This window comes from Musca domestica, unplaced genomic scaffold (assembly GCF_030504385.1).
Source record: "Musca domestica strain aabys unplaced genomic scaffold, Musca_domestica.polishedcontigs.V.1.1 19, whole genome shotgun sequence".
NCBI lineage: Eukaryota > Metazoa > Arthropoda > Insecta > Diptera > Muscidae > Musca > Musca domestica.
This window is the reverse complement of record NW_026712245.1, coordinates 7,024,539-7,040,956: the sequence shown is the minus strand read 5'-3', so window position 1 is coordinate 7,040,956 and position 16,418 is coordinate 7,024,539. Positions and strand designations below refer to the sequence as shown.

Below are 16,418 nucleotides of genomic sequence, written 5' to 3'. Positions count from 1 at the left end.
CATCCGATTACCCTGTTTGGCAGGGACAGATACTCTTAAGGATGTAAAATAGAGGTCTAAGGATATACTCTCTTTGCAGAATTTATAAAAAGCATTACTTCCTATGCAGTCACCGATGTCATAATCAGCAAGTAGAGCAGTTCAATAAACCAAGCTGTCGGTAGTATTTACGATATAAGACGAGAGTCTCCTTCCTTCTGACTATTAACTATAGAATGTATTCTAGCTTTTTATGAAAAAAGGTATCCATGCCTTCTATATAATAATAACAAATTTTTTTTGGAAAAAAAGTACTTCTTGGTCGTCTCTATCCATAGTTTTTAAAGGAAACCCATACTTCAGAACCACTTTTGAGCTTTTAAAAGTCTTCTATAAAAATCAAATTTATTGTATCGAAGCTAAATCTGACCGTTATTCCAAACCTCAAAAAAATATAAGTGAAAAAGCTGTAAGTTCGGCCAGGACGAACTTTGAATACCTTCCACTATTTGTAACGAATTTGACAATTTAAAAGAAAAAATAAAATCCATTAAAAATTCTGTTAAAATCTTAAATATACCGAATTTTGCCGTTATATTGAGTCTATACGACGACGTGGACCTGCATAAGCAACTTTTGTCATAAGCCATTACAATATTCGAAAACGAAACTTGAAACAAATCGGTGAATAAAATCATCAAAATACCGAAAATAGGGAGGTACGAAAACGTGGACTTGTACAGACAGTTTTCTGTCATAGACTGTAGTATCCATTAGGAACTTCAAATGCCAAATTTTAAATAATTCCGGTGAATAATGTCGCTAAAATCATCAAAATACCGAATATCGAGAGGTGCCGTTATATGGGGGCTATACGAAGAAATGGACCCGCACAGACAATTTTCTGTCATAGGCTGTAGTATCCAATACAAAATTCAAATACCAAATTTTAAACATTTTCGGTGAATATTGTAGCATAAATCACCAAAATACCGAAAATAGGGAGGTATCATATGGGGGCTATACCAAAACGTGGATCTATATGATCCATTTTCAATACCAAAAGTCCTGCAGACATAACATACATTTGAGTAAAATTATATCAACCTACTTTATTTCGTTCGGAAGCTAAAGTGGTTTCCAAAGACGGAGAGACGGACGGACCTCAATAAACCGACATTGAATTTTGTGCTGATCAAGAATATGTATACTTTGTGGGGTATAAAATGTATATTTCGAGGTGTTACAAACGGAATGACAAACTTAATATACCCTCCCTGCTATGGTGGAGGGTATAATACAATATAACTGGAAATAGTTGGAACCACTCCCAATAAATATCCCAGAATATACTCAAGCTGGGGGTGTATAATCCGAACATAGGAAATTTACAGTAATTTTTTTTTTTGTTTTTTTTTTTATTTTTTTTTTTGAAAATGTTAATCCCTACATTTTGAAAATATCAAAATAATGCTACAAATAGCGTTATACTTACGTTATACTTACAGATCACCATTATTCTGGGACTATTCTTAGGGTCTCTCCTAATTCGAACATATTTGCTAACCCAAAAGGAATTTTTATTTGGCCGTAAAATAAGCTAATATCAAACATCGAGGATTCTTCCAAAATAATCGGAGTCTTCTCTATTCCACCACGCCAAAGAGGACTTTGACAGTATCACTTAGCAAGTGATTTGAGTGACAAATGAACAATTAAAATGGGAATGAAAATGGCTAAATGCTGTCGTAGATACCAGCTGGAGTGCAGAGAGAACAGACTCGGGGTTTTTATTCTTGAATTATTTTGCAAGCTAACAACAACAACAACAAAAAAGGGGTTTTCTTGAATGAGGGTAACATGACCGTAGCTCATATTAGAAGTGGAGAATATTTCACTGAAGAACAAACGTTTAACTTTTTTTTTATCGAAACACAGTTATTATTGAAACATAATGAGGGGAAAAATCTACGTTCCTGTTTCAAATGATCCCAGCGTAATCATCAATCTCTTTTTTTAGTTACGGCAACCATGGCAAAGATAACTAAATAACACATTTTTAATTAGTCTTCTCGGTCGAAGCTAGAAACAAATATGTAGACAAATTTTCCAGATAATCTCAGTTGGTAGAGAAGAATTCATCACACAGCTTCTTAACCACAAATATTTTCAGGCAGCATAGCAACAATTATTTGGATTATAATTCGAATACAGTGGGTGGATAATGGAATAAAATTGTGACTTACCTGAGATTCTTGTTTCGAAAATCAAAACACACCGACAGACAAACATGATATCAATATGTCCTTGGAAGGCACAAGAGAAAGACGAGAAACATTTCTGTAAAAATATAGAAAAGTGAAATTATTAATAAATTTCCAAAAATTATTAGAACATAACATAAAATTATAAAAATCTTATAAAAATAAGTTAAAGAGTATCAGTCGGTTTTGCCGACAGATTTATACCCTCTGCCAGTGTTCGATTATTTATATTTTTTTACTTCTGTTGTGATTATTCAAATTGTTGACCCTCTATGGAGTTAGGTTCCGAAGGAATGGGCCAATATTGTCCAATTCGTGTCGGACCTAAATAAATATGATATAAATATTGTGACGTGCCAGTTTTGGACTATATTGGCTACTTCCTTCACTTTATATGAGATATGTGATAATTTTGAGAAAATCTCAAAATATGCGTGAATTACCAGATATAGTCGATCGAAGTATTCCATTTTCATACTTCATCCAATACAGATAATTACAGACATTTATATCCAAATTTATGCGAAATCATAAATTCCATATTCATCTCAGGTTTCTGGTTGAGAGAAATACTTAGATATAACAAATTGTAAAGAATCGCTGACTTATTTCCCAAATTATGAAGATAATAGTATTGAAAATGGTAACCCTTTGTGGGTGAGGTACCAGAAGGGGTTTGCAGATATATATCATCTTCAAAACAGATCTTGTGTTTGTGTGTGCGTGAAATTTGACGAGAGATGAAATTTGTTCCGCTTTCTTTGAGCGTTTTGTTTTTCAAAAAATCTTGAACCCTGTGTGGTTGAGGTACCAGAAGAAATGGCCCGATCTCTACCATCAATATAAAAGATCTTGTGTTGATGGAAATATTGAGGTGTACAAAGTCTAAATAGAATCGGATTTTAATTTCGCACTTTATGAACTTTAGGAATATTCAAAATTTTGACCCCTTATGGGGGAGGTACCAGAAGGAGTGAACCGATATATCCCATCTTCACAGCAGACCTTGTGTTAGAAGAAATAATGGGATGTGTGAAATATGAAAAGAACCGGATGCTTATTTCGGACTTTATGATCGTTTTGGTTATTCAATACGTTGATCCTTTGTGGGGGAGGTACCAGAAGGAATAGTCCGAGCATTACTATCTTTTTAACAGATATGGTGTTGATAGAAATATTGAGATGTGTCAAATCTGGATAGAATCAGATGTTAATTTCGCGTTTTAAAAGTTTCATGGATATTCAAAATGTTGACCCTTTGTGGGGGAGGTACAAGAAGGAGTGGACCGATATATTCCATCTCTATATCAGACCTTGGGTTAATAAAAATATTGTGATGTGTGTGATTTGAAGACAATCGGACTCTTATATCACATTTTATAAGAGTTATAATAATTCAAAATTTTGACCCTTTGTGGGAAGGTACTTAAAAGGGATGGGTCGATATTGTCCATTTCTGCACCTGATCTAGCATTGACAACAATTTTCGTATTCGCATTTTTTGATCAAATCGATCGAATCGAATGATCATTTCTGTTTTTATGAGGTAAATCATTTTCTTTAAAAAAAATTGACAATTTTATGGGGGAGATAGTGGAATGAGTGGGCCAATGTTGCCCATCTCCGAACTCGATCTAATTTTGAAAATAAGATTACGATATACCAAGTTTGGACCAAATCGGATATTCCCTTCGAAAGTTATCGTGCGCTCCACACAGCCAGACAGAGAAAGGGAAGAACACCCCTGGATCAACTCCAAATGTCCTGAACGGATTTGGTCCAATAGGACCTAGGGTCTAAAACCCTAATTTCAATGAGGCACGTTTTGGCCGTATCAAAGGATATATACCCTCAGTAGCCACATGGCTGAGGGTATAAACGGAGATCGGAAATGTCCACTCATAATTGAGTAGAGAGTTCGTCAGTACTTTACTTTTCTATGTCACCCAAATAAGAGTGAATAGGTCTTGCTCGTTTTTGAGTGGGAATAAAAATTGCTCGAAATCGAGCGGATTCTACTCTTGCCGAGTACTATTTCAGTTGGTGTCATATTGTTGCTTTTGTTGCTATGAACACATTTTTCCTCAAGCCACAGCTACAAATAAGCATAAATATGATGAAGAGTATTTTCGCCAATCTCTACTAACGAAGAGAGTAAAGTCGTAGAACTCCTACTCTAATTCGAACATTTCGACTAAAATTCAAACAGAAATAGCTCGGGTCCCTTTCACTATAAAATAAATGTAGAGAGTAAGCTTCTTATGAAGCTTGGAAATTGAAATTGTTTATGCAGCTCCATGTCTTCGTATGGGCTCCATATATCATATATTCGGTATTTTGACGATTTATTTTGAAATTGTTTGAAATTTCGTATTTGAAGTTCCTAATAGGGGTTACAGCCTGTGACAGAATATTGTCTATGTAGGCCCATGTCTTCGTATAGCCCCGATACAACGATACCTCCCTCAGTATTCAGTATTTTGATGATTTTATTTACCGATTTTTTTTTTCAAGCTTCGCATTTGAGTATTGTAATGGCTTATGACAAAAATTGCCTATGCAGGTCCACGTGTTCGTACAGACCCCATCATAAAGGCTATATTCGGTATTTTTAAGATTTTAAAACAATTTTTTAAGGGATTACATTTTTTTGAATATTTTCAAATTCGTTCGAAATGGTGGAGGCTATTCAAAGTTCGGCCCGGCCGAACTTACTGCTTTTTACTTGTTATTTTATAAATTCATTTCTTCTGTAATTTATGACTTGCTCGTAATAGTTCCCTCTCCCTTAGAGTCCAACTCCTCACCTTTGAAGCGTAGCTCAGTCAATATTTTGTGCCGTGCTATTGCCTAGGCCCACTGTACAGCTGCGTCTGTGTCCTCTATACAACAAGTTTCCCATTGTAATGACAATGTTTTTTTTTTTTTCGAGCTAAATGATACAACACACACAGTTGTTAGTTGTTCTTCGTAACGCTGACATTGTTGTTCTCCTCAATCTCTATGATTATCCGAGAAGATATAAAAGAGATGGATGGATGGGCAGCTAGCTAGCTAGGCAGGCAGGCAGGCAGGCAGGCATCCTTAAAGCGAGAATGCGTAACAAAATAAAAGTGAAATGCCAATCATTTACAGGTCTACCGAGTGTTGTTGCATAAAATTTAACAATAACAACAACGGCAGCAACAACTACAATCGAGCCAAAATCTTATTAAAAATCTGCAACTATTAAAGAAAACAGCGACGACGACGACTACGACATCTTTGGAGGACACGTTAAGCCACGAATGAACGGCGGCATGTCACACTTGCTCTGAAATATGTCGACTACGAAGAGCAGTGATCGTTGTCAATGTTTCGGGGCCGGCAGAACTGAAAATCTGCATTACTGGCCTCAGAGTGTACGTGTATGTATGTGTGTTTTTTACGATTCCAGTTGGTTTCAAAGGGAATCGTTGTTGCAAAGTGTTGCCGGCCACAAAAATGCTGTGAAACAATTCCCATGGGAAATGTTATGGCCAGCCGCAGAAGATTAGTAGCAAAAGCTCAAGTTTACGGCCTGACACTGTCGTTTACTTTCATTGTTTGCTGTTGGATGGATGAATGGCCGGCTGCATGTAATGACACATTCTTGAGATTTTCCAGAAGGTCATTTTCCTTTTATATGTTTCGAACGCGTATGGTAGCAATGAACAAAGAAATTGCATTGCTTTTGAGAGTGGAGGCCAAGATGGATATTGGATGTTGTGGTTCTCTTAAAACATTTTCGTTTTTTTACCTTTGCAGGTTATCGTGAGAGCGCATTTGCCTTTGCCATCTCAGCTGCCGGAGTGGCCCATAGTGTGGCCCGGGCCTGTAGCCAGGGTCGCCTCATGTCCTGTGGCTGTGATCCCTCGGTGAATCGCAAAACCCTTAACAAAAATCTCCGTCAAAGTCTGGACAAGGAGAAGAAACTATTTTTACAGTATCTGGAAACAAATCAAATTCTCAATCCGGAAGATGAGAAGAAATATGAACGCTCCAAGATTGCCAGCCGCTGGAAATGGGGAGGTTGTTCGCATAACATGGATTTTGGTGTGGAATTTTCCAAGCTGTTTCTCGATTGTCGTGAAAAGGCCGGGGATATACAATCGAAAATTAATCTGCACAATAATCATGCCGGGAGAATTGTAAGTTCGACAACATAGTAACAGCTTAGCACTATATAAAAATATATTTTTTTTCCTTTCCAGGCCGTGTCCAACAACATGGAATTCCGTTGCAAATGTCACGGCATGTCCGGCAGTTGCCAGCTGAAAACCTGCTGGAAATCAGCTCCAGATTTTCATGTGGTAGGCAAAGTCCTCAAACATCAATTTAGACGAGCCTTACTGGTCGACCAATCGAATTTGGGTAATGGCGAACCCATTGTCGTCCTGAAACGTTCACGCAATAAAAAATCCAACAATGCCAATGGAAATGGTGAACGCACGGGTGAGCGACATGAACGCCCCTCAAACGCCAAATCAAATACCGAGAAAAATGCTCAACGATCCGCCCGTAAATTAGAGACATCTCTATTCTACTACCAAAGATCACCGAATTTTTGTGAAAAAGATCCATCTGCTGATATTTTGGGTAAGTTGTGAAGGTTTGGAAATTCGGGTTTTTAGAAATTCGTACGGTACGAAGAGTATTAAAAAGTACTAAAAATGGTACCCTTTGTATTTGAGGAAGCAGTACGTACGTATTCTAAACAAGTAAAGAAGCTGTAAGTTAGGCCGGGCCGAATACCCTCCACCATTTGCTACAAATTTGGCAATTTCCAAAAAAAAAAAATAAAATTCGTTAAAAATTCTGTGAAAATCTTAAAAATACCGAATGCCTATACGATGACGTGGACCTGCATGGGAAACTTTTGTCATAAGTTACTACAATATTTAAATGCGAAACTTGAAGAAAAATCTGTTAATAATGTAGCTAAAATCATCAAAATACCGAATATCGGGGGGTACCGGTATATGGGGGCTATACGAAGACGTGGACCTACATGGCCTATATTCTGTTTTATGGTGCAGTATCTATTACGAACTTCAAATACCAAATTTGGAACAATTCCGGTGGATAATCTTGCTAAAATCATCAAAATACCGAATATAGGGAGGTACCGTTATATGGGGCTATGCGAAGACGTGGACCTACATGACCTATATTCTGCTTTATGGTGCAGTATCTATTACGAATTTCAAATACCAAAATTGGAACGATTCTGTTAAATAATGTCGCTAAAATCATCAAAATACCGATTATGGGGGGGTACCGGTATATGGGGGCTATACGATGACGTGGACCTACACAGACTATTTTCAGTCTTAGGCTGTAGTATCCATTACGAACTTCAAATACCAAATTTGAAACAATTCCGGTGAATAATGTTGCTAAAATCATCAAAATACCGAATATAGGAAGATACCGTTACATGGGGCCTATATGATAACTTGGACCTACATGGCCCATTTACGAACCTTACCTGCCTACTGGCAAAATATACATGTGTGCAAAATTTTAGCCTTCTATCTCAATATGTTCGAAGGATAGCGTGATTACAACAGACAGACAGACAGACAGACGGACATGGCTAAATCGTCTTAGAATTTTACGCTGATCAAGAATATATATACTTTGTTGGGTCTGACATGAGTATTTCGAGGAGTATAAAAAGGGTCCCTTCTAAAAATCCAGCCTTTGAGGAAAATCACCGTAATCACCATCTGGTGGTAGATAATCTACCTTCATAACAATTTCTTCATCGAATCCAATTTTAATTAAAAAAATCTCTTATCCGGCTACCACTGTGGTTCCGTTTTCCATAAATCATTGCTAAATCTATTTTTTTCCCTCTCTCGCAACAAAAACAACGCCTCCCAATTAGCACAAACTGATTAATTGCAACTAACAACTAATGTTCGATAATAATTTGCAAATTGAAACAGAAACGGCTTGGACGTGCTTAGGAGAGACTGGTCGAATGTGTCGCGCCGCCTCGTCGTCTGATCGGCCGGTCATATCATGCCAATAAACACTTCTTAATTGACAATCTTATTAATAAAATATGCAAATCTGTTACAATATATAGACACGTACGTATATTTGCAAGCGACAAAAACCGACCCGACGACGACGTCTGAACATGGTCGATTTACAAGACAACAAACGCTGCTTAAGCTTAAACGTGGCGGACGACAAATTGAAAGCATCGTCGTCTTAAGACAACAGCGAGAGAAAAAAAGAAACACTTTTGGCTTAAAGACCCAACACGTCCCACCACCATCCACCGTGGTCATCATCATCGTAGCGATAACTGACTTCCAATCAAATGCTTTGCCTTGCCTTGTCTTCAGACTGAGCCACGCTTTTGCTGGCTCACTTTGCTTACACACCCCAGACACCCAGACAAATGGCGCATAGATCACCAATACTAATCGCCCGGATAGACGGACAGACATGGGCACGGACTATTCGGGACGGACGCCAGGCCAAATTGCATCTCAATATCGCAGCGCAAAAAAAAAAAGTCGTAACTCATGCTGTTGCAAATTGACAGATTGCAGTTAAAAAGTGTTAATTATTTAATAAAAAAAAATTATATATTTTTTATATGTCTGTGTGTATGTCTGTAGTAGCTGCGGCTGGCTACTTTACCGTTCATATTTATTATTAAAAAATATTAAATGTAATTTGTTGGAAAATGTTTCTTTGTGGCACCCTACATGGCTATAACTTTAAAAGTGAACTTATTGTTCGGAATACTTGGTCCTAAATTGAAATTCAATTTTGCGAAAAATTTATACTCGCTCGAACAAAGAGTGAAACTTACTCGAATTCGAGCGGAAGAGCTCCTGATATATAAAAAAATACAGCAAACTCAAATTTTCGCTATCGCTCCAATAGGAGTCAGCTTATTTTCCTCGTTTTATGGTGGGAGCCAAATTCGTTGGAAATCGAAGAGATTCTACTCTTGCCGAGCACTGTTTTAGTTGTTGTCGTACTGATCTTGTATTTCTATGTATGTGTTTTTTTTTTAGACGACCACACCCCCGCTTTCAAGGTATTATTATTTTCAAAAAACACTGCATTGACTCGAACCTTTTCCTCAGCAGAGGCAGTGTAGAAAGTTTCAAATTCCATCGTTTAAACTGATACTTGAGGCTACCCCGCAAAAATACCCATTACAGATCGCCTTACCAACCCATTGTTTTTAACATAAACATGTCGCACGAAAAAATGAGTTATATTTTGGGGGTCCATGACCTCCTTTTGAGAGATATCAGATCAATTCTTTCAATGCACATATTAAAAGCAGCAGATGATACTTGTTCAAACTCAAAAAGGCCGATTTCCATGATTTTTTCAAGATCTCTTGGAAATTCCTCTTCAACACTGCATATATATTTTTGGCATAGGAGGAGGGCATTCTTGAGGAATTTTAGCTGGCTTTGAGCTCATTCATGTCACCACATAAATATAGGAATCTAAAGTGTCAGGCTTTATCCTTTTATTGTGGTTTTTATAAAAACAACGTTTGTTTATTAGTGGAGAACGATTTTTTTATAAAAACAACAATAAAGGGATAAAGCCTGGCACTTTTGCAACAACAAAATACTACGGTCGTTCATTACTGCGATAGTCAGTAAACTAAGTGACCGAACTGCAAACCGGGCCAAACTTTATCTACCCCTCACAATTTGGAAAGTAACCAATTTAAAAATAAGTCTGTAAATGCCGAAACTCCAGTATTCGAGAGGTATGTGCCAGTTCTTTTATTGGAAACATCCAATTCAAATTGCAAACCATTCTCTAAAAAAGTGGGATTCAGTCATCCAAATACCAAATATCGGGGAGGAGATAAGGGCTATATAACAACTTTGACTTATATAGTTCAATTTTGTGCAACATAAGCAGAAGAACCCATTACGGAATCGATAAACTCAATATTAGGAAATTCCGTTAGAAAATGTGGCTTAAATTGTCAAAATACCGAATATCGGAAAGTACTTTTATATGGGGGCTATAGGAAAACGTGGACCTATATAGACAGTGTTCTGTTACAGGATATAGAATCCAATTTGAACTCTTACTTTCGAATTTTTATGCTATTCCGCTAGAAACTGAGCCTAAATGCATCAAAATACTGAATATGGGAAGGTACAATCATATGGGCGCTATACGAAAACGTGAAAATATACAGGCAATGTTCTGCCACAGAAGGTAGAACATGTTATGAACTCTAAATACAAAATTATAAACTATAACGTTAAAAAGTGTGACTAAAATTGTCAAAATATCGAATATCGAGAGATACCTTTATATGGAGACCATAGGAAAACGTGGACCTATATAGACAATATTATGCCACAGTAGATAAATCCCAATACAAACTGTAAATACCAAATTTATTATTTATTCTGTTACAAAGTGTGGCTAATATCGTCAAAATTCCGAATATCAAGAGGTACAATTATATAGGGACTATACGAAAAACTCTGGATCTATGAAGACAATGTACTACCACAGGAGGTAGACCACAATATAAGCTCTAAATACTAATTTTTAAACTATTACGTAAGGATGTGTGGCTAAAATCGTCAAAATTCCGAATACCGGGAGGTACAATTATATGGGGGCTGTACAAAAACATTGACCAATATAGCTCATCCTTGAACTTGGCCTGACTGCGGACAAATCACAACTTTATGCAAAATGTTAGCTTCCTATCACATGCTGTTTGGACTCTACCGTAATTACAGACGGAGATACAAAGGGGCATCTGAATCCAATCGATCGAATATGTGTATACTTTGTTGGGTTTAAAACGATTATATCGGAAAGACAAACTTAATATAACCTCCATACTGTGTACTTTGGAGCATATAAAAAAGGGAGATAAACGACAAAGCATCACGCCTATAGGTCAAGATAGATTTACGGAACTTAAGGTGAGACTACATAAGAGCCTTTTTTGACAGGCTGGCTTCTTCATAGAGATACAAAAAAGTTTTAGGTTGACTTAGTTCGAATTTGGTCCTACGCTTCTTTGTTCTTTTCCGAAGAAACCAGCCGATAACTTAAGCCAGTCAAAAAAGTATGTATTCTGACCTTTAATGGCAAAAATCGAATATGAGATCCTTTTACAAATGAAAGTAAATTGTTTTATATTGTTTCGGGATGAACTAGCTCCAAGCACAAGTCCATAAAATGAACTGTAGCACCTAGTTCCATTTATTTCAGGCATGTGGTTTAATTAAGTTCAATTAAAACAAATCAGAATGGACACTAGAATTATAAAAACTAGTTAATTTCTCTGAACGCTCCATTCAGATCAACACTTTTAACTGAACTAGTTCGTGTTTTGAATCGGTCGTTGAGTTTGAATCGATCACTGAGTTTGAAAATAAAACTAAAAAAGTGAAAAAAAAACAAAATTGCATAAAAGTAAAGTCTGGTAAAAGTTAAAGGTTATCAACACGGAATAAAATTTTATTTTTAAAGAAAAATTTAAAAATTATATAAATTTAAGTTAACAACAATAACAGGATATCCGAAACAGAATACAATTACTGCAGCATCACCGCAAGAAAAAAGTAAACGTGAAAGAATTACTGAACCACATTCATAATTGTCCAGTCAGGGACTTTAGTTCAGTGATAAGAGACAAAAAACGAAGATACCGATTTTAATTCAGCGAACTGCTTTCAATGACCTAGTTCGAATGCTCTTTTCAATGAATAGTTCATTTGAACTAGCTCAATCGTGAACTACACAACGCTATGCATTATTTCATGTCGCGGGTCATCGATAAAACAACAACCACAAGGACACTGGATTATCGACACTAAACTTTTACTCTGCTTTACCATTTAGATAATAGCGTTCATTTAGCATATGGTTCATTTGATTCTAATAGATCCTTTAGTTCACCTAACTTTATCGTTCATTCCATTTCAATTTCTAATGTGAATTCAACATTACCATCTCATTTCTAAGAGTGAATTCACCATCACTTTGGTGTAGAGTATCCCACGCTGGCTACCATTGACTAAATTATCGTTTCACTTGCCTTATTTTGTTTTACATTGATTAGCATGACAGCCCAAAACAACAAAAAATAAAAAAACAATAATAATACACGAGTAATGAAGTGGTGAAACGTTACTTGCCACCCAGACATGACTGACGATCGAAAGTTTAATAAATTTTATTTTAAAGTGGCCATTATAAAAAATTACATTAATTAAAAACTTTGTTCATTTGTTTTTTATACCCTACAACACTATGTGTTGAGGGTATTATAAGTTTGATTGGGCCAAAAATTATGTAACACCACGAAATATTGGTTTCCCACATAGGAAAGTATATATGGATCTTCCTAGCTCGCCGAGCTGAGTCGATCTAGCTATGTATGTCCGTCCGTCCGTCTGTCCGTCTGTCCGTCTGTCCGTCTGTCCATGTTAATTTGTAATCACTCTACAGGTCGCAATTATGGCCCGATCTTCACGAAATTTAGAATGGAGGTGGGGCTAGGGTCAGAATAGAACCCTATTTCTTTTGGAGATGATCGCATAATATTTAGGGGTCGAAATGGACCAAAAACTGAAAAAATGTCGGATTTTGCAGTAGCTATACAGGTCGCAATTATAGACCAATCGACGCGGAACTTCGCATGTAGCTAGAGTTTAGGGCGGGGAAGAAGCCTACCAATTTGGGTGGTCATCGGATAATATTTAGCGGGTAAAATAGACCATATCTTTTGGGTTGAAAAAATTCAAAATTTTTCATTAAACCGCGAATTTTTTAAATCCCGGCGGAATCACAAAGCCATGACAAGATTACTTCTGGTCTTTACATTGATGTTAACATCCATCAAATCGGATATATAGCAAAATATGTGCGATATATATGTCTATCAAAGAAGATATGCTTGAAAGATCTCTTATATGTCGAGAACGGCTGAACTGATTTCGACAGTTCTCATTAATTCAAAATGGCCTCTTGGCAGGAATAAAAAAACGTCTAAAAAATCGCATAAAAATATCTCTCTAAAGATGAAAATATTGATTTTGTAATATTTTCTCATATTTTTTCAATTTTGTCATATTTTTGGCATATTTTCATTTTGAATTAAACATTTGGTAATATTTCTACAGCTAACAAAACTAAGTAGTTAGGATATCAGGATATCATATACAGATCGCATTTATGGCCCGATCCTTATGAAATTTTGCATGGGGATAATATGAGGGTCAGAATAAAAGCCTACTCTTTTTGGAGATAATCGCCATATATTTAGGGGTTGAAATGGACCAAAAAGTGCAAAATTGTCAGCAGGTCGTAATTATCGCCCGATCCTCACGCGCATTTGAATGGAGGTTACCGGACATTGCAAAAGCCAAGCAGTTTTGGATGGCCATCCAAAAATATTCAGTGTGTGAAATAGTTAGCCAGCTTTTGTAGACAAAATACGAAAATATCCATTCCAGTGACTTTTTGGAGAATTCACAAATACGCACTTCTGACTATTTCGTTAAGGCTGATTTCGTTGAAGAATATAGTCATATGTCTGTATCTCATATAGATGGGTTTCAGTCAAAAACCAATAATAAACGTTAATATTTTGCCACTTCTGAGAGATTATAGGTCCTTGGGAATTTTTGGTTCCAGATCTAGGAAGACCATTTAAGTGCAACATCTACCAATAAATTGGAAATGAGCAAATTAGTTTAAGTTGCTATTATTCGAAAATTAGAGAACGAAACCTGATGGTTTTCTTTTATTATTTGTCACAATATCTTGTTGAATTCTTTCGAGTATCTCGCCTATATAAACTGTATCATTTATTATAGTGTTGTAGGGTATTCAACGGTCGGCCCCGCTCGACTGTAGCCTTTGCTTACTTGTTTTTTTTTCATTTTCTTTATAATGCCAATGCGAAATATAACTGGATTTCATTTTCATTCTTTTTCATTCTTTTTGAAGATCTAAAAAGTTGGCGAACTGAAAAGTCTTTCTTTAATTGTCCCTGGTCAAAATGCAAAGGGTAGTGATCCGTAACATATTTTCAAAAGCGAAATGTTCCAAAATGAATTTGGACATAAGGGGGCTTCTAAAATATTGTGGTGTTGTAGGGTATCACATGGTCGGCCCGCACGACCATTACTTGTTTGATAATGAAATTAAGTTTTGTCATAATCGTAAAAGAAACACCTGGATTTGACGAAATTAAATGATAAATATAAGCTGTCACTTTGAATAGTTGCAGCCAGAAAGAAACAGAAACGGATATCTGTATTCGATGGAGGAGGGATGAGCGGTCTAAGGTCAATGAGATGAAACTTCAAAATGAAAGTGGTGCAGCTTAAAAAAGTCACACCAAAACGGTTGAAATTTATGTAGGTTTGCAACGTTGGAACGTTAAGCTTTCCAAAATTCGTACGATGAATCTGCTGTAGAAGGATGACATGACTGACACCGGAATGAAACAGATAACATAAGAAGAGAAATCAGTCTGAAATCAAAGCCAACAGTAATAATACCTTCAAAAGAGAGATGCTGGAAAAATGAAGTAGCTTCCTGCTTGCGATCCCTTTGCTAACTCTTCTTGCGGGTACTTCGTGGTCGAAATTAAATTTCCCTTGTCCTGCATATTCAGCTGTGTTCTCGACATCGCATTTCGAATTGTGGCCGTTGACTTAGTGGCGGATATTTTCATATTCCTCGCATGGAAGGTAAATTCCGCAATATTAGTGTCATCTTGAGTGGGACTCGATGCCATGATCGTGGAATCATCTACATAAGTTACGATAATAATGATGTCTGGAAGGTTATAAAGTCCGAAAAGTTATAGGTAACGCACTTCCGTATAAATCATCCCACATTGAAGATGACCCTGTTTCATTCTATAGTGTTTGAACTTCTTGTTCTGGAATTCTACGTACGGCTCGTGCCCACACATACATATAGTTGATTATCCAAATGTTAAAACTTGTTGACATTGCAACATCAGCCATAATAAACTGTGGTAGTACCTTCTAGGCTGGAAGAGATATGCTACGACTGAATACTCTTTGCCTCGTCCTATCGCTTGCGGGGCCGTTTAAAATAATCAGCGCAGCTGTAACGTTACTAAAAGTTACTGTAAGACCTTAGTCACTTTTAATAACGTCTTCCTTTTTGCCAGGATTCCAATGTTGCAACACTTCAAATGGACTAGCCACTGTTTACGCTTGTGCTCATGCACCCGCAGCTCCTGTTGGGGATGTGATCTTATATCGGTTATTCTAACAGCAGGTACATAGTTTTGGTGATGTCGCGGGGAGTCCTTTTCCGTACCCAAATTTCAGAAGAATTGGACAGTTATCAGTGTGAAGGTTGGTGAACTCTCTAAATTCTGGCCCATAGCTAAGGAAAGTAAGGCGTTCAAAAGTTATGAAATCGGGTGATCTACTTATGGAGACAATTATCGGGAAATTGTTGACCCAGGAGAAAGGGGGCTGGAAAGTCACGTTATTTATTAAAAGGAGTGACACTATGGTTAAATCTGGCAAACTCTTTGTGATTAAACTTAGCTGTTTCTCTCGACGCCAAAGCCAGCAAAATAGTCTTATTTCCGTTTTAAATCCGCAGTCCTGGCTTTTAACACATGGCAAAATATTCCTGTGCTAACTTTGATACAGATCGATTATTTGATTCGCAAGTTATGAAAGATAAAATATTAAAAATTGTGATCCTTTGTGGATGAGGTACCAGAAGGGGTTCGCAGATTTATATCATCTTAACAACAGATCTTGTGTTAGCAAAAATATTTGGATGTGTGAATTTTGAAGCGATTAGTTGTTCCACTTTTTTGAGGCTTGTTTTTCAAAATCTTGAATCCTATGAGTTGGAGGTACAAGAAGGATTGCGCCGATATATCCCATCCTCACAGCTGATCTTGTGTTAGTAGAAATAATGGGATATGCGAGATTTGAGGAGAATCGGATGCGTATTTCGAATTTCATAATCATTTTGGCTATTAAAAGTTTTGATCCTCTGAAGGAATATTCCAATGTCTAACGGAACTTGTGTTGATGTAAAGCTTGAAATTTTGGCAAGAAATTTGAATGGATTCGGATGTTAATTTCACGTTTTATGACCTTCCTC

General features: G+C 36.7%; 1 protein-coding gene across 1 annotated transcript in view; it reads left to right on the top strand.

The window, feature by feature from the left end:
* The window catches only part of LOC101896418 (protein Wnt-10b), a 74,599-nt gene that overhangs the window by 54,703 nt on the left and 3,478 nt on the right, over positions 1 to 16,418 (top strand). Inside the window, exons 4-5 of the mRNA XM_059121383.1 lie at positions 6,030 to 6,412; positions 6,476 to 6,860. Coding sequence (XP_058977366.1) covers positions 6,030 to 6,412; positions 6,476 to 6,860 — 768 coding nt within the window. The remainder of the gene's footprint in view (positions 1 to 6,029; positions 6,413 to 6,475; positions 6,861 to 16,418) is intronic.